Consider the following 21,353-nt stretch of genomic DNA (forward strand, 5'->3'; position numbering starts at 1 on the left):
TGGAAAGCAGGGCTTTGAGCTATACAAATGTTGCTTCAGCTTCAGGAGTCCACTCAAATGTATCAGACTTTTTCATTAGTCGTTAAAGAGGCAATGCCTTTTCACCGAGGCGGGAAATAAATCGACTTAGTGAAGCCAAACAACCTGTAAGTTTCTGAACATCATACACGCGCACAGGGTGTTTCATTCGAACGATTGCTCCAATCTTTTTTGGGTTAGCATCGATTTCTCGTTCGGAAATGAGAAAACCAAGCAACTTTCCGCCTGGAACTCCGAATGTGCACTTGGATGGGTTCAACTTGATGTCATATCTTCTTAGGTTGGCAAAGGTTTCAGCAAGGTCAGTCAGCAGGTCCGAACTCTTGCGTGACTTGACCATGATATCATCCATGTATGCTTCCACGTTTCGACTGATCTGAGTGAGCAGGCACTTCTGTATCATGCGCACGAATGTGGCTCCAGCATTCTTCTGACCGAAAGACATGGTAACATAGCAAAAACACCCGAATGGGGTGATGAAGGCTGTTTTTATTTCATCAGGTCCATACACACGGATCTGATGGTACCAGGAATACGCATCCAAGAAGGATAAATGCTCACACCCCGCTGTTGAGTCAATGATCTGATCGATGCGAGGGAGAGGACAATGATCTTTTGGGCAGGCTCGATTGATATGCTTGAAGTCAATACACATACGAAGCGAATCATCTTTCTTAGGGACCATGATGACGTTGGTGAGCCACTCGGAGTGGTAAATCTTGTGGATGAACTCAACGGCCAAGAGCCGAGCCACCTCCTCACCAATCACCTTTCTCTTCTCAACGGCGGACCATCAAAGATGCTCTTTGACTGGTTTTGCTTTTGGGTCGACACTCAAACGGTGCTCAGCCAGCCCCCTGGGTACACCCGACATGTCAGAAGGCTTCCATGCAAAGGTGTCCCAGTTCTCAGGGAGGAACTGGATGAGCGTGGCTTCCTATTTTCTATCGAGTGTCGTTGATATGTGAGTCGGAGCTGCATTGGGATCCTCTGGGTGGATATAAACAGGTTTGGTTTCCCCTGCCGACTGAAATGCAGACTCTGAAGCAGGTTTCTTGGACTGCAGCAAATCACTCGGATCAGCAGTCTTCTAGTATTCTTGCATCTCTACGGCTGCCATCTTCTCATCTGCAATCTTGCAACCCTTCTGAAGGCACTCTTCTGCTCTCTGCCTGTTTCCTGTGATTGTGACCACATCTATGGGACCGGGCATCTTCAACTTGAGAAATACGTAACATGGTCGAGCCATGAAACGAGCATATGCAGGCCTGCCCAGAATGGCATCATAACCACTGTGGAAATCCACCACCTCAAATGTCAACTTTTCCTTGCGGTAATTCTTGGAATCACCGAAAATCACATCAAGAGTAATCTGCCCGAGTGACTTTACCTTTTTCCCATGAATGACACCGTGGAACTACATGTTGCTCTCACTGAGTTTAGACATCGGAATGCCCATCCCTTCAAGGGTCTCAGCATACAGAATGTTCAGCCCACTTCCGCCATCATAAGGACTTTAGTCAGTCGGGTGCCCCCAACGACTAGGTCGACCATAAGTGCTTGCCGCCCAGGGGTAGCAACGTGCGCCGGGTGATCTGAATGGTCCAATGTAATGGGAGTCTTCGACCACTTCAAGTACGTCGTAGTTGCCGAAGCAACCATATTCACTTCTCTGTTAATGACTTTTAGTCGACTTTTGCTTTCTACATCAGCAAAAATCATCAAGGTAGCATTGACCTTGGAGTAACCATCATCTTCCTCTTTCTCATCTTTCTCATCTTCCTTATCAGACTCTTTCTCACTGGTCTGACTCTCTCGGAAACTCTGAATTAGAAGTCTGCACTGTCGAGTGGTATGCTTGGGTTGAATCAAGTTACCCTCCTCATCTTTCTTCGTGTGTATGTAGCACAACAAATCTAGGATGTCCTATCCTAACTGATCTTTCAACTTCTTAGGTTTCCGCTGCGGTTTGGGTTTTCCTTTGAACTTCCCTCCTCCTGCATTCAGGACTGCAGCCTCAGCAGGACCTATAGGTTCAGCCTTACGCTTCTGCTTCCGACTGGAATTCCTAGCTCCGGAGTCTTGGACGACTGTTTTCCCCTTGCCATTGCGGAGCCGGTCTTCTTCTTCACCATTGGCGTACCGAGTGGCTATCTCCATCATTCGGGTCAGAGTCATGTCTCAGGACCGACCGAATTTCAGGGTAACCTCTCTGTACCTGACGCCCTCTTTGAAGGCACAAACCGCCTAGTGATCAGACACATTTTCCACCGTATGATGAAGGGTGGTCCATCTCTGGTTGAAATCTCTCAAAGTCTCATTCGGTTTCTGAACACAGTGTTGCAATTCAGTCAGCCCTGCAGGTCGCTTGCAAGTGCCCTCGAATGTTTTGATGAACACTAGGGCCAAGTCATCCCAGCAGAAAATACTCTCAGGGGCTAACTGAGTCAACCAAGATCTGGTCGAACCCTCAAGCACCAGGTGGAGGTGTTTCATAGCCACATCATCGTTGCCACCACCGATCTGCACGACCACTCAGTAATCTTCCAGCCAGGTATCTGGCTTTGATTCTCTAGTGAACTTACGCACACCTGCTACCAACCTGAAGTTGGGAGGGATCTCAGCTGATCGAATGGCCATACTGAAACATTCAGGCCCAGAAATGAAGGCTCTGTTCCCAGTCGGACGATCTCTGCCTTGCCCTTCTCTATTCGCTCAGCTTATGTCGACCAAACCTTGCACAAGGAGTGATCTTGCATCAAATCCCGGCTCTCTTGGGTCGACCGGGGCTCTCCTCTCGTCACCATACGTGTGCCTATCATCATAACCCCGTGGCGCGTATGATCTGCCCCTCGGAGGGGGCGTAAGCACTCGACGGTGGTCATCACGGGAAAACTGACGATCAAACTGCCTGTGGCCCCATTCCAGGTACTGGTCCTAGTGGGGACCGCGATCTTCCTGACGCCTGGGAAACCTTGGACTATGTGCCAACTGTACCGTGTCTGCAACCACCGATCTACTATGAATTATGTTGTGCGACTAGGAAACGACCGAATACTATTCCCCAACGGCTTTAAGCAATGCACGGATCTGCTCTAGACCTCTACCAGCTTCTGAACGTGATGGCTGAATTGACTCTGTTATGCGTGCCGCTACTACAACATTTTGGATCGGGTACGGTATACCTGAGTTTCAGTCGGAAATAGTCGTCGTGCGCATCGATTGGATTCGGGAATCCGCTGACGAGTACGCTCGTCGAGTGCCTTTTGCAGATTCTCCAACCGCGTACGCTCAGCCAAGGTGGCCGAACACGCAGCCTCCAAAGCCCGAGCTTCGGACGTCTCCCCAATGATGGGGGTCTGGAGCGCCTGGACGTTGCGACGATGCAGCTCTTCCCTCTACTCCGTAGTGAGGGCCTCGGGGATGTACTCATCATGCTCTTGTGACGGGTCGGCGCCGCTATCGGCGCCACCGTTGCGGCGAAATCCGGGCAGGCCGTGCTGGGAAGTGACCACGAGAACTTCCACCGCTGGATCATTACTCTCACACTCGGAGAGAGAATCCGAGTGACCAGTCGGCAGATCGAACAAACCATAAAGAGATTCGTCGAGCTCAATCGCCGTGACTTGAAGGGTGGTCGATTGGTGAGCCACTGCATGCTTCACCCACGGTTGGAGCCGCGAATGGCCGGACCGATTGCAACGGCGAACAATGGGGAGCGAAGATGCTACTAGAGCCATCCGATACTGGGTCGGCGGCTGTCAAAGAAGAACGCCGCAAGCACTCGCACGGAAGTGCGTCGCCCCGCGGACAGGGAGTGCCTCGACGTCGAGGGGAGCTTCTTGAAGCCAGGCGGAGTCGTCGGCGACGAAAACGAGCACGCCGAGACGAATCTCGCGGCCCAACACCAAACCACCGCCAGAAACCATGTTGACAGAGAACGGAATTCACAACCTCACCGGAAGTCGCTTAGACGCCTGCCCCACGGTGGGCGCCAACTATCGTGGGAGTAAGTCTGACAGTAAGAATAGGGGGTACGCAGGAGGAGGCAAGGTCTAGCTACGATGAGGTTGTACACACGAGTTTTACGAGTTCAGACCCCTCTCGGAGGAGGTAAAAGCCCTACGTCTCGGTGCGTTGAGGCTGTGTCGACTGGATTATGTGTGAATGTTACATGGGTGCGAACCCTTGTGCCAGAGGAGGGGGGTGGCTTATATAGACTGCGCCAGGACCCTCTCAGACCTCCGTTACACAGGGTTCAATGTGATACACAAGGCTCAATGTGAGTTAAGATGGGGCGTTACTGGTAACGCCAACCATAAATGATCTTTAAGACTACAGAGTGAACGCCTGACCGTTGCCATCCTGGGGTGACTTTAGATCTTCTGTACTCCGAGTGGTTCTTCGTATAGTCGAGTGACTATGTTGTGGTCGAGTGGAATTGGGGTATCCGAGTGGAGTCTTGTGTCGAGTGGATTGCACTTCAGGGTGATTCCAGTCGGTACTTTCTGTTGGTCCTTGAATGCCTTTGACTATGGGTCAGTGTCCTCGGGTGGGGTGTCTAGGTTAGGCCTAAGACCCTACCCCAGGTACATGTCCTTGTCACCCTCTCTGTTGGAAGGAAGGGGGAAGCCAACTAGGACCGAGAGTCCTAGTGGGACTCCCCCACTTGGCGCGCCCCTAGGGCCGGCCGGCCTCCCCCTCCTCCTTTACATACGGGGGCAGGGGGGCACCCCAAAACCACATCAATTGTCTTAGCCATGTGCGGTGCCCCCCCTCCACCGTTTACTCCTCCGATCATATTGTCATAGTGCTTAGGCGAAGCCCTGCGCGGATAACTTCACCAACACCGTCATCACGCCTTGTGCTGACGAAACTCATCGACTCCTTCGTGCCTCTACTGGATCAAGAGTTCGAGGGACGTCATCGAGCTGAACGTGTGCAGAACTTGAAGGTGCCGTACGTTCGGTACTTGATCGGTTGATTCGAGAAGACGTTCAACTACATCAACCCCGTTAAGTTAACGCTTCCGCTTTCGGTCTACGAAGATACGTGGACACACTCTCCCCTCTCGTTGCTATGCATCTCCTAGATAGATCTTGCGTGAGCGTAGAATTTTTTTTTAAAATTGCATGCTACGTTTCCCAACACTCTCATGCTCTCAGCTATGTACAATACGAGAACATGCTGCCATACACATATAAAAAGCATAGAGAGAAGGTAAAGTTATTAATCCTATTAAGGAGCGGGATGGGATTGGAAGGGGTTATGGGCCAAAAATTGGGCTTTGTTTGCCCACCCATTAATAGGTCAACAGAGATTAACCAGCCTGACAACTGATTAATCGATCTAACTGATCACTTAATCGGCCTCACAAGTTAACGCGACGAATATGTGCTATTCGATTCGGCCACACTATGAGTACTGATTAACTGGCCCGTTAACTAATTAATCGAATAAATTATTGAACAGTGCACGAAATAGAAGTCCCTTGGTTCCATGCATGTAACAAAATGGTTGTCACAGTTGACATTTGGGAGGCGGTGGTGTTTTGATCTCCATGGAAGCATTTCTTCGACAACCTGCCATGAACTTGAGATATTCCAACTTGTGAATGCTTTGTCTAAAATCATCTCCGGCTCGAGAGAACGTTGACGTTGAAAGCGAAGACAATGGTGTCGAACAACCTTGATGTAACTTTTTTGTATTGAGGGTCCATGTTGCTCGTGCTTACTAAAAATTATTTGATCTATTGTGCTGATTTTAATTTACAAAAAGTAGATTTTATTTATTTGCTAAGTTTAGTTTTGATAATAGAGTGGATGGGATTCTTGTTAATGATGTACCGTTCTGTGTGGTTAACTCTGTAATGAACGATTGTAACACGTCCTTTGGTTAATTAATATGTGAGGTGGTGTTAAAAAAAATTACTGAAAGATATTGCCTTATTTTGCTCTGCTCCTTTTTTTTGTTATTAATCGACGCAAGGCCTTTCGAAGTAAAAAAAAAAGCAAGGCGTTAAAATGCAATTGGGCTTATTTGGGCTTCAGTCGACTGAAATTTGCATTGCCCAATTGCTCGTGTGACTGTGACTTCTGAGAGTCGGGAGAGCCAACAACCAAAAGAGACCAATGCCGCCGCCGCCGCCGCCGTCGCAGGGAGCCATGGCCACCGGCGCCGCCAACCACCCCCTCCCCTGTTCCGTCGGCCGTCCGAAGGGGACGAACCAGCGGCGCAGACCCGCCTCCCTCTCCGTGCGCGCGTCCAGCAACGCCAACAGTAAGCGCCACTCTACCATCCCCACCCCCTTTCCCTTCCAGAACTCGCCCCATCCTATCCATGGCTTGACGGCTGCGTTTGCTTTGTTTCGCCGGTCGGTCGGTGGCCGCAGCCGTGACGCTGCTGGACTACGGCGCGGGCAACGTCCGCAGCGTGCGCAACGCAATCCGCCACCTCGGCGTCAACATCCGCGACGTGCGGAGCCCCGAGGACATCCTCTCCGCCGACCGCCTCGTATTCCCCGGAGTCGGAGCTTTCGGTTCCGCCATGGATGTCCTCAACCGTACAGGCATGGCCGACGCGCTTCGCGAGTACATCCGCAGGGACCGCCCCTTCCTGGGTATCTGCCTCGGCCTTCAGCTGCTATTCGATTCCAGCGAGGAGAATGGCCCGGGTAAGGCTTTGTAACAGCACTCTGGTTTCTTGGGAAAATGTTGTTGAGCAGGAGCTGATAGTGCATCCACTACTGTAGTAAGCGGCCTTGGTGTGATACCTGGAGTTGTCAGGCGATTCGACTCTTCCGAGGGTCTCATAGTGCCTCACATTGGATGGAACGCCCTCCAGATCACCAAGGACACGCAGCTTCTGCAAGGAGCTGATGGCCACCATGTGTACTTCGTTCACTCCTATCACGCTCTACCCGTAAGGAGCAACTCCATTTATAGATGCTTCCTCTTATTGTGGACTCAACTTTGAGTTGTTCTTCCTTTCTGCATCACTAGTCAGATGCTAACAGAGACTGGATTTCGTCGTCATGTAACTACGGTGACAGTTTCATATCATCTATCTCGATGGGCAACATTGAGGCAGTTCAGTTTCATCCAGAGAAGAGTGGAGGTAAAATATGTAGTTTATTAGTGAATATACATGACATTTCACAGATAAATATTCATAATGTATGTTATAATGCGGATATAATGTTGTAAGTTATTGAGTTCTGGTAGCTTGCCTTGTAAAGTGTACAGGGTACTGTGCATATTTAGGATTTTTAAGCATATATTTACTATGTTATTTTGTTTCGTGCAGCCACTGGACTTTCCATTTTTGAAAAATTTCTCAGTCCTAACTCTTCAGGGGCAAAGGTAGTCATCAAGTCTGACTTTATTGTTTGCACTTCCTTTTATCTTTTTTTATTCAACATAAAATTCACACTTATGTTTGCAATGCAGGCCCCAGCTCATAGAAAAGCATCAAAACTTGCAAAGAGAGTAAGCTTTTTATTGCCAAATGTTCCAGCATCCATCACATTTTCCATTGCCATCTCGAACACCAGTTTCCATTGCCATCATACTTATTATCTCCTATTTCGCAGGTGATAGCATGCCTTGATGTTCGGTCAAATGATAATGGGGATCTTGTGGTAACAAAAGGTGACCAGTATGATGTAAGAGATCATAGTAGCAGCAAAGAGGTACCAAACTTTATTCATTGACCTAGGGATATCAATTTTCTACACATTAGAGCTAGTTCTTAGTTGGCCATTTAGGGATAGTTAGTTTCTGATGTATCTGTACAATAAAAAATAGTTTAAAACATCATTATTGTTCTACCTAGACATAATCATTTGTATACTGGAATATCTTTTTATTCCATGCTTATAGGTAAGAAACCTTGGCAAGCCAGTGGAATTAGCAAGTCAATACTACATAGATGGAGCTGATGAGGTATTTGTCTACATAATGTTTACATATATGTATATATTTGCAATGCACATATGCTCTGATACCATGATACAAATCCCCCTTTAGGTCAGCTTCTTGAATATAACTGGTTTCCGTGCCTTTCCATTGGGTGATTTGCCAATGCTAGAGGTTTGTTTGAGTTTTATAACTATCAAGTATTTCCATTACTTGCCTTTATCTGGTGAAGTGACAGGTTCGTACAATTGGTAGGTACTACGTTGCGCATCTGAAAAAGTTTTTGTGCCACTTACAGTTGGTGGTGGTATAAGAGACTTCACGGATGAAAGTGGAAGGTTAGTTTGTCCCCTGTTTTGAGCCAATGCTGCTACTGCTATACATATGTTTTCTTTCTTGTACGATTCAATTAGAATGGAGGTCATCATGTGAAGGTCAGCATAGTATGCTCAACATGGTAGAGACCATCGTGTGCCGAGTCATCTTTGTGAGCAAATGTTGATCCCAGCATGGATAACAATATATTATTTCCGTTGACTTGATGAGATAATCTGTACTGAAAATGTACACAAATTCCCTGATTTTATTCTGATTAGGCTTGATTTTTTGTATATATTTCCTTGTGTTCCAATCTCTGAGGGGTGTCAGACAGTCTACTATCTTATTCCTTTTTACTAGGGGTCTACTATCTTATTCCTTTTTACTAGGGGCCTACTTGCTACTCTCCATGTTTAATATTTTATTATTTTTATGTTGTCCCTTCCCAACCACAATACCCCTCATTCTCAGGTGATATTTGGTACTAGTCAATACCAAGAAAAAGGTTATAGCAGAATAATGATGCCAATTTATCTCTTTTCAGATACTATTCAAGCTTGGAAGTAGCATCAGAATATTTCAGGTCTGGTGCTGACAAGATTTCAATTGGAAGTGATGCTGTTTTTGCTGCTGAAGCCTATTTACAGACTGGTGTATGTATCTTATTTTCCCTGTGATGTTCAGCTAATTTCCCATGGCATAATTTTTTCCTGTGTATCAGGTAAAGACTGGGAAAAGCAGCTTGGAGCAAATTTCTAGAGTATATGGAAACCAGGTTTATTTTTTACTTATCTTCACAACTTGATTTTGTGTTTCTAGTAGTTTATTACCAACTATAATCTAAAATCACATCTGGTATTCATATTAGCATGCCATTTTATTCAAAAAATAACATTGCAAAAAACTGAATAAATCACAATTAAGTCTTGTGTGGGGTTTGATCAGGTCCAACGTATCGAAACGTTGTAAGGAACTATTCCAAAAAACCTGAATCATACTCCAGCTATCTTTCCTGATCCTACTTAAAAATGATGCATGCAATACTCCACATTTTCGTTACTGCAATACCCCAGATTTCTACTCTACCTCGTGGTTGCTACCACACTAGTCTAAATATCACAAAGTACAGGAAATACTCTAAATTATGGGTATTTCCTGTTGAGATATTTAGAGTAGTGTGGTAGCACTGCAAGGCATAGTAGAAATCTGGGGTGTTACAATTACATTGAGAAGTACCGTGAAATTCTTTTTTATCAATATTCCTCTATTATTAGTTTTCCAAGTAACAACACAAAAGAATTATGTCCCTGAGCATGATTGGTTTTCCTTATCCATTTAAATATTGAGGAGGTTTCGTAACATTCAGGTCTTCTCTGTGGTCAACAACTTGGATCCTCGAACTTGGCTCCAGTAATAATTATTTCCATGTTTTCAATTAACGAATTCTGATTTGCAACTGATGCAGTTTGTTTATCGCCATTTCAGATGAAAGGACCTGTTTTTTCAATTGTTCTGTAGAATAGTTAGATAACCTGTAAATCACTCATTGTAATAAAGCTTTTTCTATCTCAGGCTGTAGTTGTAAGTATTGATCCTCGAAGAGTATATGTCAAAAGTCCAGATGAGGTGCAATTTAGAACTGTAAAAGTGTCCAGTAAAGGTATGCTTGCATATATTCCCTGTACAAATTTGCGTTTCAAATGTTCTCACATTTCCTGTACTTTCTTCAGGTCCATTAGGAGAAGAATATGCATGGTATCAGTGCACAGTAAGTCCGTTGTTCTGCTTTTACTGTTTTGATTTATCATTCCCGTCATATGCCATTCATGCATGTGTGGTGTCATTATACAAAGATTTAGTTTACTACTCATGTGAGTGCTTATACAAATGATTTACTCCAGATTGTTGAAAAAAGGGGGCTTCCTTCAGATATTTCGTAGTCAATCATTTTAGGTACAACCGTACAAGCATATGTTTGCGATGTGTTCATATCTTACATTAGTGCACACAGGGAGCATTAATTAATATACTGGGTCTTTTCTAGTGGAGCTTTTGTGTGTCTATTTTTGCATGTATAATGTGGCGTCTTGTTTCATCTTTGTACCAGTATAAGTGTTGATTTATTTCTGTTCCAGGTAAGTGGTGGGCGTGATAGCCGGCCTATAGGAGCATATGAACTAGCAAAAGCTGTGGAAGAATTGGGCGCAGGAGAAATACTACTCAACTGCATTGATTGTGATGGTATGCTAAATAGTTTTAATTTGCCAGTACACAGCTTAGGTACGATAAACTGGGTGGAACTTCTTAATGTCTTGTTCAAGCCTCTGAAGCAATATCCACAATCTTCTAGTTATGTTTCGAGTACTTTTGATGAAGTTGCTTATTATTTGAGGCTCGTAATCAACTGGGTGCACCAGTCACAAGATTCTTTTCCTTTTCTGACATACCCCTGTTCTAGTCTATTGGAATGCTCTTAAACAACTGGGTGCACCTCTAAGACAAACATCGTAATTTCTATCTGTCGCGAAGCTGCGACGTGGGCCAAATAAAATGGTGGAGTGTTGTCCTCCTGATATGCAGCACCGAGGGGGGCTAAAGGCCTTGGGATCCTCCACCCCACCTTCTTCATGCAAAGCATCAGGTCCATGCTTTGTTTATAGGTCGATCCGGTTCGTCAGACTCCGTCGATTGGAACGGGTATTCATTAAAGTGTAGTTTCTGTGGTAGGATCAGAGAAGTGAAGGGCATGCTGTTTCGCAAAAAAACATTTCAAAGAGTAGTTTTATGGTAGTTTAATTAAAGTACGTATAGTTGCATGAAATTTGCTAGTATATGTTTCTTCTTTTGGTAATTCTCATTTTCTGTTTTGGATGTTTGCTTTGTGGTTTCATTCGTGATTGGGCACTTTAGGTACTTAATGGAGCCGGTTCAAACAAATGACACATGATTGTAGGAAACTTTGTGCTTTGCCAATCTGGAATGATGATTTCACTGTATTATCCTTATAAAATCTGAAGTACACAAGTCAACTTATCTTCATCAATACGTCAACATTGTTCAACTGAGTTAAGCACAAGAAGCTACTTGCTTTGGACTACAGTTTGTTATATGTAATTATGCTGTGAAACAAATAACTTGTACGTAATTTTCTTGTATGGAATGTACCTTGTGAATTTGTTGCTTCTATTATAGTCTTCTATACAGCCATGCTGAATGCATTGTCATTCTATCTTGCAGGTCAGGGTGGTGGATTTGATATAGATTTGATCAAAATGGTGTCGGATGCTGTGACAATTCCTGTCATTGCAAGCAGTGGTGCTGGTTCAGTGGAACATTTTTCTGAAGTCTTTGAGAAAACAAACGCTTCTGCTGCCCTTGCCGCTGGCATTTTCCATCGGAAAGAGGTATTATGACTATCCCACCATTAGATTTCATCGAATTGATGTCATAATGCTCAGCAAATACCATTTCTTTTACACCAATCTTGCCATCTTGTCCTAGTAAAGTACTCCCTCCGTTCACTTTTATAAGTCGTTTCAGACAACTAAAACTGAGTTGTTTTGCATGCTGTCTGAAATGTCTACAACGCCTTATAGAAGTGAACAGAGGGAGTACATGATTATCCATTAGTTAAGTGGCGTTAATACGTTGTATATTCCACAGAGGCCCTGAGGTCTTAGTAATTCTTATGCACCGTATCTTAAAATCCTTGCTCATCTTGAATCCTGCAATGGCCGATTTATTCCAACAGCTATACCTTTTCTTGTGGTTGTAATTGTTCTGTCTATCAGCGCAGTGTAGACATTCTCGATGGGTTAAAATTATTGTCTGTTAGTATTTGGTTTGAATTTGACACCTCGAACTTTTGCTTTGATACAGGTTCCCATTCTAGCAGTGAAAGAGCATCTGGTAGATGCTGGTGTGGAGGTCAGAATGCAGTAATCTGAGATGGACTAGCCTAACATACCGTGTGAAACCTTTGGTTTATTGAAAATTTTCTATCAGATGTTGTAACAATGGTATCTTGGGAGCATGTGTGGTGCAGTGGCAGTGCATAGAATATTGATTGGAAATGCAATTTCGGAATAAATTAATAAGATGACGCTTGAGTGCTCCATGTTCTTGCCTTTTCTTCGTCATTACGGTTTATCTGCTATCTCAAGGGGCCCTTCCGACGTGGTGGTAGCCCCGAATGCAGATGTTGCTTCAACGCGTGAGGCTTTTCTGAGGAACAAAGGCAGCCACAGTGTGCATGGACACCAGTAACATGGCCTCTGTCACAGTGTCACTACGATAGACCTAGTGGCTGCTGACTACTCCCTCCGTTTCAAAATAGATGACTCAACTTTATACTATTATTAGTACAAAGTTGAGTCATCTATTTTGAAACCGAGGGAGTATTCAACTAAGATAAACTCTTGCAGAATTGCCCATTCACAGCCTTCAAAATATTTTTAGGGTGCTCTATTTTTTTTTTGGAGGCCATGTACAAACAAAAACTCACCATATGTAGCTTCCATAATATCTTTGCTCTTCCTTTTTCTATTTGTGTCAACTAATATTCATACTCAATTAGAGGGACTCGGAACACTAAATTCCAACAACATTGCAATATAAAGGACTTATATAGGAGGAGATGTAAAGATAACCATCATAGGCAAAATTTGTTTCTTTTCTTACATAGATGTAGCTACTATAGGTAGATAGATAGGGGTGGGTTTTTTTTTTGAGGAAAAGTCTTCATGGCGCACTTTATTGCGAATTAAATAATGATACATCATTCATTACATCTGAAATAATAAAACCAGGGGGATCATCGTCCCAAAAAACAGTAGAATCTGTAACAAAAGCATGTCTTGCTAAATTGTGCGCCACATAATTTGCTTCCCGGTTGCAATGATGCATCAATATTGATCCAATCCTGGAGGCAATTTGAAAACAATCTGCTAGTACTGCTGCATACGGAGACCAAACTTGGATTGTACCATTAAAAGATTCAACGAGTTCCAATGAATCTGATTCTACAGTAACAGGCACACACTGAAGACCCTCGATTAGAGCTAATCCTCTCTGAAGAGCTGTTGCTTCTGCCATCGCTGCATTAAACATATTATAGATAGGGGTGGTTAGTAGGCGCACCGGGTCGAGGAGTGGGCGCGGCGATGGGGATGGGCCAATGTGGTTCTACTTGGCCTGGATGGTGCACTTCCTCTTGGTCGCCAACGTCTGGCTTCCTCAAAGACTATACTGGAGGTGGGAGGGGGCGTGGTAGGCTTCGCAAGGCTCCCCAACAACAAAGAAGCGGCGGGAAACCAAATGCGGCATCGGGCGGCCTCAAGTGCAGTCGTGTTGCAGGAGTCGTTGATGACATACTGGAGGCAGGGATCCTCAACCTCGGGGTCGTCCTAGGATTCAGCGAGCTCCAACGCATCCCCATGATCCCACTTCTTCTCTTTGATGAAACGACATGGTGGGCACGAGAAGTGGAGTACCCACAGGCTACAGAAGGAAGGGGAGAAGGCGAAGAGGGAAAACAAATACTCATGGTGTCGCCTCACCTTGGGCGGTTCAGGTGCTCCAACAAACCCTAGCGCCACTGTCCACCTCCGCCTTCCGCCGGGCTGCAAGGGGGCGCCCCCTCGCGGCGTCTTCTGGTCTATTGGTCGGCGGACTTTGAGGAGCTGCGGCTGGTTCGGGTTGTCTCAATTCAAGGCGTTCAGTAGTACACTTCTAGTGCTTGTTAACGTACTAGATGACCCGTTGCGCCAATGGCGCAAAGGCCAAGAGTAAGCCATGTATTGAAAGAGTGTATATTAATATTATTCGGGCACATATCTTGAGCTCCTTGTGGTTCTTGCTCTGTTTCCACTTGAGAAATCCCTCTCTGCCTCCCAAATCTTCGCTGATGCCTGCAAAATGTATGCACATGGGACTGCATTAAGATAGCCAAATGAACAAATAGTCCGACGAAGTCATTCACTATAACCAACAATTGTCTTCCTAAACCACAACTTGAAGTACTCTAGATAGCCTCATTTCAAAAGAAAAACTGAACAACAATCGGATGGCAGAGACGCCAAAATAGCTCAAATGATGCAGCCATTTGCCAATTTCCAGGCATTATTATGTCACATACTTGTACAGTTGTACTTTCCAAAGCAGTTAGGAAACCAATTTTTTCCTTCATCATGCAAGTACCGAGAAGATACTTCCTTGATGAGTGACCTTATTAAAGTATCGAAAAATCAAAACAAAATGTTAATTTCAAGAGGGGAAGCAGACACAAGTAACTTTCAGATATTGGTGTCATTTAATTTATATACTCAAAGATGTTGTATCAATAACTATATACAGTTCTTATTCCATTCACACATATTTCTTTGGACCCACATTACAATTCAAGCATATTTTTCAGTCTAAGGGGACATATAAACAGGACGGAGGTAGTAGTAGCCAGCTGCAGCACAAGTCCCAAGACACTTTGCAAGGATGTATGGTGGACCAACTATTAATAAAATTACTATTGTACATGTCGGCTATTAGGATGACTCTAAATAACATGCAACTCCTTACATTGTATTGTTGGATGTACACTCTCCTTTTTTTCGTCTGCATATAACATTTGGGCAAAGTCAAACTTTCTAAAGTTTGACTAACTTTGACAGAAAAAATATCAATATCTACAATACTAAAGCTATAAGGTACTAAAATTAATTTCATGATGCATCTAATAATATTTATTTTATGTTGTGAATTTTAATATTTTTTTGATAAACTTAGTCAAAGTAAAAAAATTAACTCTGACCAAATTTTATATACAAACTAAAAACATAAAAATATTACTAACCATACTAGGATCCCACTAAAAAAATCACTACAACTATGTCTAGAAAAAGGCACGTCTGCCCGTGACCATCCGTAGGCACGCAACGCTGCAGTGTGCTTGTCGCCTTGTGCCTTTCAGGACCCAGAAGACACATCGATGCATGCACGGTGCACGCGCGTCCTCTCAGCAAGCTTTAGTCTCCAGCTGGCCGCTAGTCCAAGCCGCGTGTCGTGTGTGTATGGGTTTCCTTGTGAGCCTGTCTTCTACTCGACGCAGCTCTAGCAGTTAGCAGTGGAGATTGACCATTTGGGGATGCTGGGTACGCCTCGGTTCCTTGCTCTAGTTGGAGGATCCCCGCCGTCCTGTTGTTCCGGCTCTCGGTGCTACTTCCGCGGCTGCTGCTTGGGCGCTGCTTTGCCTTCCACGCGATATGCGCCACTGCTATTCTGGTCATCCGTCTGCTAGGCATGCTGCTCCGCTCTGCAGCCGCTGCTGTTCTGGTCATCCGTCTGCTAGGCTTGCCGCTCCGCCCTGTGTGCGATCTGGTTTGTATTGTTTCCTTTGATATTAGATTTGTTGTTTGTTGTCGTGGGCTGGGTTCGGTGCAGTGTTTCTCGAGCAATGATGTCATTGGATTAGGCATTGGTTTTTATAGGGATGCCGCTTATGTGCTTCATTTGTTGTGGAGGAAGATGCCGCTTATGTGCTTCAGATGAAATGCATTCAACATACATGGTGGAAGAGAGCTGCCCCAGGCCCCCACTACTGAACCACCACGCCCACTATAAGGAGATGGAGATCTTCGTCCCAGGGGTAATCAATTTAAACTTTACTAATATTAGTCACCTACATTACCATGATCTAGTATACGGACAATGATTCACCAACCATATATAGTCATTAAATTGCACATAATTCCTGTCTTAATACTTGCCCAAATAATGGCTGCATTATCAGCTCGGCCATCACTTTAAAATATGAGCTGCCACATTTCTCCTTCCCCTCACACAATGCAATAAATCTGTGTATGGCAATCTCATGCCCTGTGTTAAATCGGTTGAGTAAAAAATGGTACCCTGATACATGCACTTGACAGAGAGGTGCATTCAGTACTTCCCTACTTGAGGTGATCACATATACTAAATTAAAATGCAATGATCACATCACAGATTATAAATTGTTTTCTTAACTTATGCACACTCTACACCCGCTTTCCCAAATCAGCTTTACCATGTCACCATATATCCAACCTTTATGCAAAACAGGCAACTTAAAATTGGAGTGATATTCCAGGCTCAGGTTGTGAGTCCTCATATATGTCATCAAGAGGAGCATAGGACATATAGCTCTGCGAACGAAAGCATATTTGTATTGTTACATAGCACTTTTCAAGGGATAAAGAGAACAATAATCAATTAAGTCGCCCCACAATAAATATTTCATCACGTGAGGGGACACACAACAGAAACAAAAACATTTCGATCATTGCATCAAGCATTTATCATTAATCAAACCAGCAACATAGTACCACCATAAAAAAACATCAATAATTAGATTTCTTTAGGAATCCATTCCATATAATTGAAAATTGGTCGCTCATAGTTTCAAATATTTCTAAAATTGCTTCAAGGAAAGAGTGTGGACTGTGGAACATAACACCGCTGGTACTCTAAACCGTATCATCAAATCTCTGAATTAACTTGAAAGATAATGTATCAAATCAGCAAAATTATCATATTAAAACTTTGTCAGTAGTCATTTTCATTAGCAAAAATGAAGTATCTCTAGAAGATCTTGCAAAATGACAATTTGTTGTGCAATGCACTTGGGATTACATGGAGCCCGTTAGTATCTTATGATCAGTATCAAATAAGGTCTTACTAACTCCATTTAACCTACAGCAAAATACACTAATCTATAAACAACTGCAGTTAGCAGTAAACTGAACTCACATGTAGCACAGAAAGGCTGCAAACACGTACTTGGTGCTGCTGAGCGGAAGAATATTAAACAGTCACTTCAACCTTACGTAATACAAGGGAGGATATATACCACATTACAACAGCAGCCCCAAATTGCAGCAAATATATATAGCTCAATGTGTATTATTCATTTTAACACACTATTATTACTTGATATACTGAACTTCAACAGTAGTCCATGCTTTAGAAAACAAGAAAATTGTTGAATTGAAAGCTAAATTTGCCTAACAAATTGTAGCACAAGAAAGCGGTAAAACAAAAAAAATGAGAGATGGCAACTTTCCAAATCGAAGAATTTCTTAGACAACACAGACAATGAGAGAATAGCATAGAAACAGTTAAATGAAAATAAAGTACCTTCACTATTTAGGCATACGAAATATGTAAACCTGAAAGAGCAAAGACCATGACCTGAGAATCCCGAGCTTATTGAGATCCTGAATAGTGCTTTTGTATAAAAGGGAAACTTACTCTATCCTTCCAAGAATAGAAAACCACAATGCATGAAAGTAGAAACACAATTGCTCTAGCTTTTTCCTCCAACAGTGGTGATAATCATGGTTCTCTATCCTAGACAGAACGGAACATACTTTTTCAAGATGAATGGCAAAGCTGCAAAATGACAACATAAATTCAGAAATATCTTGGATTACTCGTGGAAAATATAACTAACACAAAACAACATCATCTATCCACCTAAAAGGAAATTACCAATGAGCTATTGCACATATTTTGAATGTTATCAAAAAGTAGGGAATGGGGAAAGGGAAAAAAGTAATAAACATATACTTTGCACATTTCTTGACATGTCCAAATACATAATTAATTGCTCGTCCACAATTCCTTCAGTTTAGTCATGTCTAAAATTAAAAGCTAAACATGAAAATCAAGCAACTTAGTTGCTTCTATATGGATTGCTGGTAGACACACTGCGGGTTCATGACCGAGACCATGCAGTGAAGTAATGAATCATATAGAACTAAACCCCAGTTGTCTGTTAACCTCTTCGCTTCAACAGTAGTTCTGTTTTATTGAAAAAGAGGTAGCCCTCCGATTTACATTATAATAAACAAAACAGACCTGGCCAAACGGGCCGGCCCGGCACGGCACGGCCCGACCTGTGCTAATCGTGCCTGGCCCGGCACGGCCCGCCATGGCACGTTTAATAGCCGGGCCGTGCCGGGCCGGCCCACGGGCGCTGCTCCTTGGCCCAGGCACGGCCTGATTAGTAAACGGGCTGGCCTGATGGCCCGTTTAGCACGCTGGGCTGCACATTTTCAGCTTGCTGGGCTGGTTTTTAGGCCTATTGGGCTATATTTTAGGTATATATATATAAAAAAAATTCTGAAAAATATATAAAAAAATTAAACGGGCCATGTCGTGCTGGCCCGCGTGCCCAGGCTCCAGGCCCAGGCACGGCCCAAGGCGTGCTGCGTGCCGGGCACGACCCGTTTAGCCTGTGCCGTGCCTGGCCCATGGCGGGCCGTGCCGGCATGCTCGCGGGCTGGCCTATTTAGCCCGGCCCGTTTGGCCAGCTATAAAACGAAAGCAGGTCATACTCTACTCCTAAGAAAAAACAAAGAAAGAAAAAAATAGACAGGCTCAGCGAACTGAAGATGACAGAATGTAGTTTTTATTTATACTGCAAAGACAGGGGCAAGCTGATAATTTGTAGCCTCCCCGGTTGTTTTCTGAAAATTTCAACCGAATAAGCTGCAATACTTGTAAGTTGTAAAGTACCTCTCGTCAAACTGAAAATGTCTGTAGGAAACGTACATCTTCGCCTAGAACTCATAGTTACTGGAATCCTCGAGCGAGGGAGAATCCTCGGCCTGAGCTCCGTCTCGGACTGTTTTTGCATCTGCAAGTGAAGAAAACATCAACACCAATACAGAACAGAGATTCTGGGGAGGGAAACAAAACATCATCTACGTGCACATAGGTTGACCGTGTCAGTGAACCAAAAGGGGAACTTTGCAGGGTACAAATCACTCCATTGCTGTATAAACCAATCTGGCTTGCAGCTCCAATTGCACCTAAATATGAGTGGTGGTCAAGGAGAGGACAAGAGCATACCACATGAGAAAAACGACAGGAACACCCGATTTAGAGGGGTGTAATTAACCAATGCTTGCGTAGTCATAGTTAGAGAGAGGGATGAAACAAGGAAATATGAAAGCTTACCGGAAACTTATTTTGGCCCTGCTGCATCTTTCAAATGGATATTGTACCCACTTCCTCCATGGTAAGTCACATCCATCTCCACACTTGAGAATCAAAACAGTAGTCTAAGTGGGGAAACAAAAACACTCCACGAGGCTCATGCTGCCACCAAACCGGGGGCCCTCAAAGCTCGTCGCTGTCGTACCTAAAACACACAAGGCGCTACCTTTTCAATAGTGTTGAAAGATGAAAACATCATTTGCAGCTCTCAAATAATTCAGATGAATAACATGGCATCGAAGTAAACATTTATAGTTACTAAAGAAACATCACCAGCTACAAGCTGCATCAGGTTTAATATGCCATTAAATTAAACAGAGCTAACAAGTTCATTTCCCAACAGTTGTAGGCATGTCAGACTTTCAAAAAGAAATCTATCTATCTACCACATAAATTCATCACACAAATCACACAAGAGGAGACATCTTGGATTTTACCTACAAAATTCCACTATGGCAATCATCACCACCTCATCGCAGGAACAACCACCCTTCCTCTCTCGCTGTCGGCTGCCAATCCAGTCTCATCAACCCATCCTCGTAGCTCCCGGGCCACCCCAGGCCACTCTAGTGAACATGTTTTAGTTTTCTTCTCTTATCCGCCTTCAGAAAGGATCAAAGAGAACATAAGCAAAGCTACTCATCTTGTTATGATTGACCGGAACTAATTATTTGAAGAATTAAATCAGATGGCTTACATAGATCAATCCTCCCCGTCCTTCTTGGATTTTCATCAAACACCATGTAGGCATAGAGAAACCAAATCTGCACAAACAAATATAGAAGCTCTAACAGCAGGGCACTGGAAGGAGGCAAAATCAGAAAAGGAGAAGAGTGTGTGCACCTACTTGAGAAGGAGGCGATGGAGCCTCGTGCAGCTTCTCCTGGTCCACCTCGACCTCCTATGTGGCACGGCTGCCCCAGCTCCTCAATGGTCAGTTCCGGCTGTTCGGCTCCGACGCTCATCCAGGAGAAGGGCAACCGGTTCCTCTAGACGCGTCGCCGCCACAACGGGGAAGCCGACCTGCTGCTGCCGCTGCAGGGCAATGACTGGCTGCTGCCCCACCGCCTCCACACCCCAAGACGCCTTGCCTGAGAGGAGGGGAGGAAGCGCCGCTGGGGCGAGGAGCTGGAGGAGGGGGAGCAGTAGCAGGCCGTGGCAGTAGCAGTGCGGGCAACAACGGTCGGAGAAGAAGGCGCGCCGTGGGTTCAGGGAGGAGCTGTAGCAGCGGCGAAGGGAGGGAAAGGGGCTGGCGGCGCAGTGGGAAAGAGGGGAGGCGCGGGGCTCGGGAGGGGATCCCTCCCGTTTTCCTCTTGCCTGCCTCCCGAGCTGTTGCCTCCTCGTCCTCGTCCATAGCGCGTGGTCGGGTGCGGAGGCAGGGGAGGAGGTGATGGAGGCAGAGGTGGAAGAGACGAGGCGTCCGAGAGGGTAGGGGAAGTGGTGGCGGCGGCATAGGGAAGAGGAGGGGGATGGGAAGAGACGAGGGAGAGAGAGAGATCTTTTCCCCTGAGAAAGAGGGCTGACGAGGCAGATATTTCCATCGCTTTGTTTCCATCTTTTCGCCCACCGAAACGAGGCAAACACACATCGGTCTTTAGATGCAGCAGGTAAACAGGTCCACCCGCCATCCGCTTGGGAAGCAGCGACAAACGTAGGAAAAAACCAACGGTTGACCGACTGCCAGCGGCCAAAAACAAGCGCTAGTAGAAAGATCGTTCGGCCCACGATCGCTAGCGCGCGCAGTTGCCCTCGCTAGGCGGGTAGCCTAGCAGGGTTTATCTTTTCGCCCACCGAAACGAGGCAAACAAACATCGGTCTTTAGATGCAGCAGGTAAACAGGTCCACCCGCCATCCGCTTGGGAAGCAGCGGCAAACGTAGGAAAAAACCAACGGTTGACCGACTGCCAGCGGCCAAAAACAAGCGCTAGTAGAAAGATCGTTCGGCCCACGATCGCTAGCGCGTGCAGTTGCCCTCGCTAGGCGGGTAGCCTAGCAGGGTTTATATGTTAGATTTGGTTTGTTACTGTGTTTTTTGCTGCGCGCACCGAA

The 21,353-nt window shown here is 44.8% G+C and overlaps 1 protein-coding gene and 1 long non-coding RNA gene across 4 annotated transcripts; one reads left to right on the forward strand and one right to left on the reverse strand.

Moving 5' to 3' along the window:
- The first annotated feature begins 6,122 nt into the window (after positions 1 to 6,122).
- Positions 6,123 to 12,389, forward strand: LOC119290949 (imidazole glycerol phosphate synthase hisHF, chloroplastic-like). Its single transcript, XM_037569631.1, has 17 exons — positions 6,123 to 6,318; positions 6,431 to 6,712; positions 6,791 to 6,960; positions 7,041 to 7,155; positions 7,345 to 7,400; positions 7,488 to 7,526; positions 7,631 to 7,729; positions 7,920 to 7,982; positions 8,067 to 8,129; positions 8,211 to 8,293; positions 8,818 to 8,926; positions 8,995 to 9,048; positions 9,846 to 9,933; positions 10,004 to 10,041; positions 10,409 to 10,514; positions 11,511 to 11,677; positions 12,153 to 12,389. The coding sequence occupies exons 1-17, from the start codon at positions 6,171 to 6,173 to the stop codon at positions 12,213 to 12,215; spliced, it is 1,743 nt and encodes a 580-aa protein (XP_037425528.1). The 5' UTR covers positions 6,123 to 6,170; the 3' UTR covers positions 12,216 to 12,389.
- Positions 12,390 to 16,141: 3,752 nt separating this feature from the next.
- On the reverse strand, positions 16,142 to 20,793 carry LOC119290950. 3 transcript variants are annotated; one of them, XR_005142122.1, is made up of 9 exons: positions 20,152 to 20,793; positions 20,002 to 20,068; positions 19,742 to 19,906; positions 19,266 to 19,449; positions 19,030 to 19,117; positions 18,822 to 18,942; positions 17,553 to 17,693; positions 17,439 to 17,470; positions 16,142 to 16,447 (listed from the first exon to the last, which is right to left on the reverse strand). It is a non-coding gene; the product is annotated as an uncharacterized LOC119290950 (long non-coding RNA). The 3 variants fall into 3 exon arrangements; XR_005142120.1 differs by having other exon boundaries at positions 16,142 to 17,470; XR_005142121.1 differs by lacking the exon at positions 19,030 to 19,117 and having other exon boundaries at positions 16,142 to 17,470.
- Between the last annotated feature and the right edge of the window lie 560 nt (positions 20,794 to 21,353).

This window comes from Triticum dicoccoides, chromosome 4B (genome assembly GCF_002162155.2).
Source record: "Triticum dicoccoides isolate Atlit2015 ecotype Zavitan chromosome 4B, WEW_v2.0, whole genome shotgun sequence".
NCBI lineage: Eukaryota > Viridiplantae > Streptophyta > Magnoliopsida > Poales > Poaceae > Triticum > Triticum dicoccoides.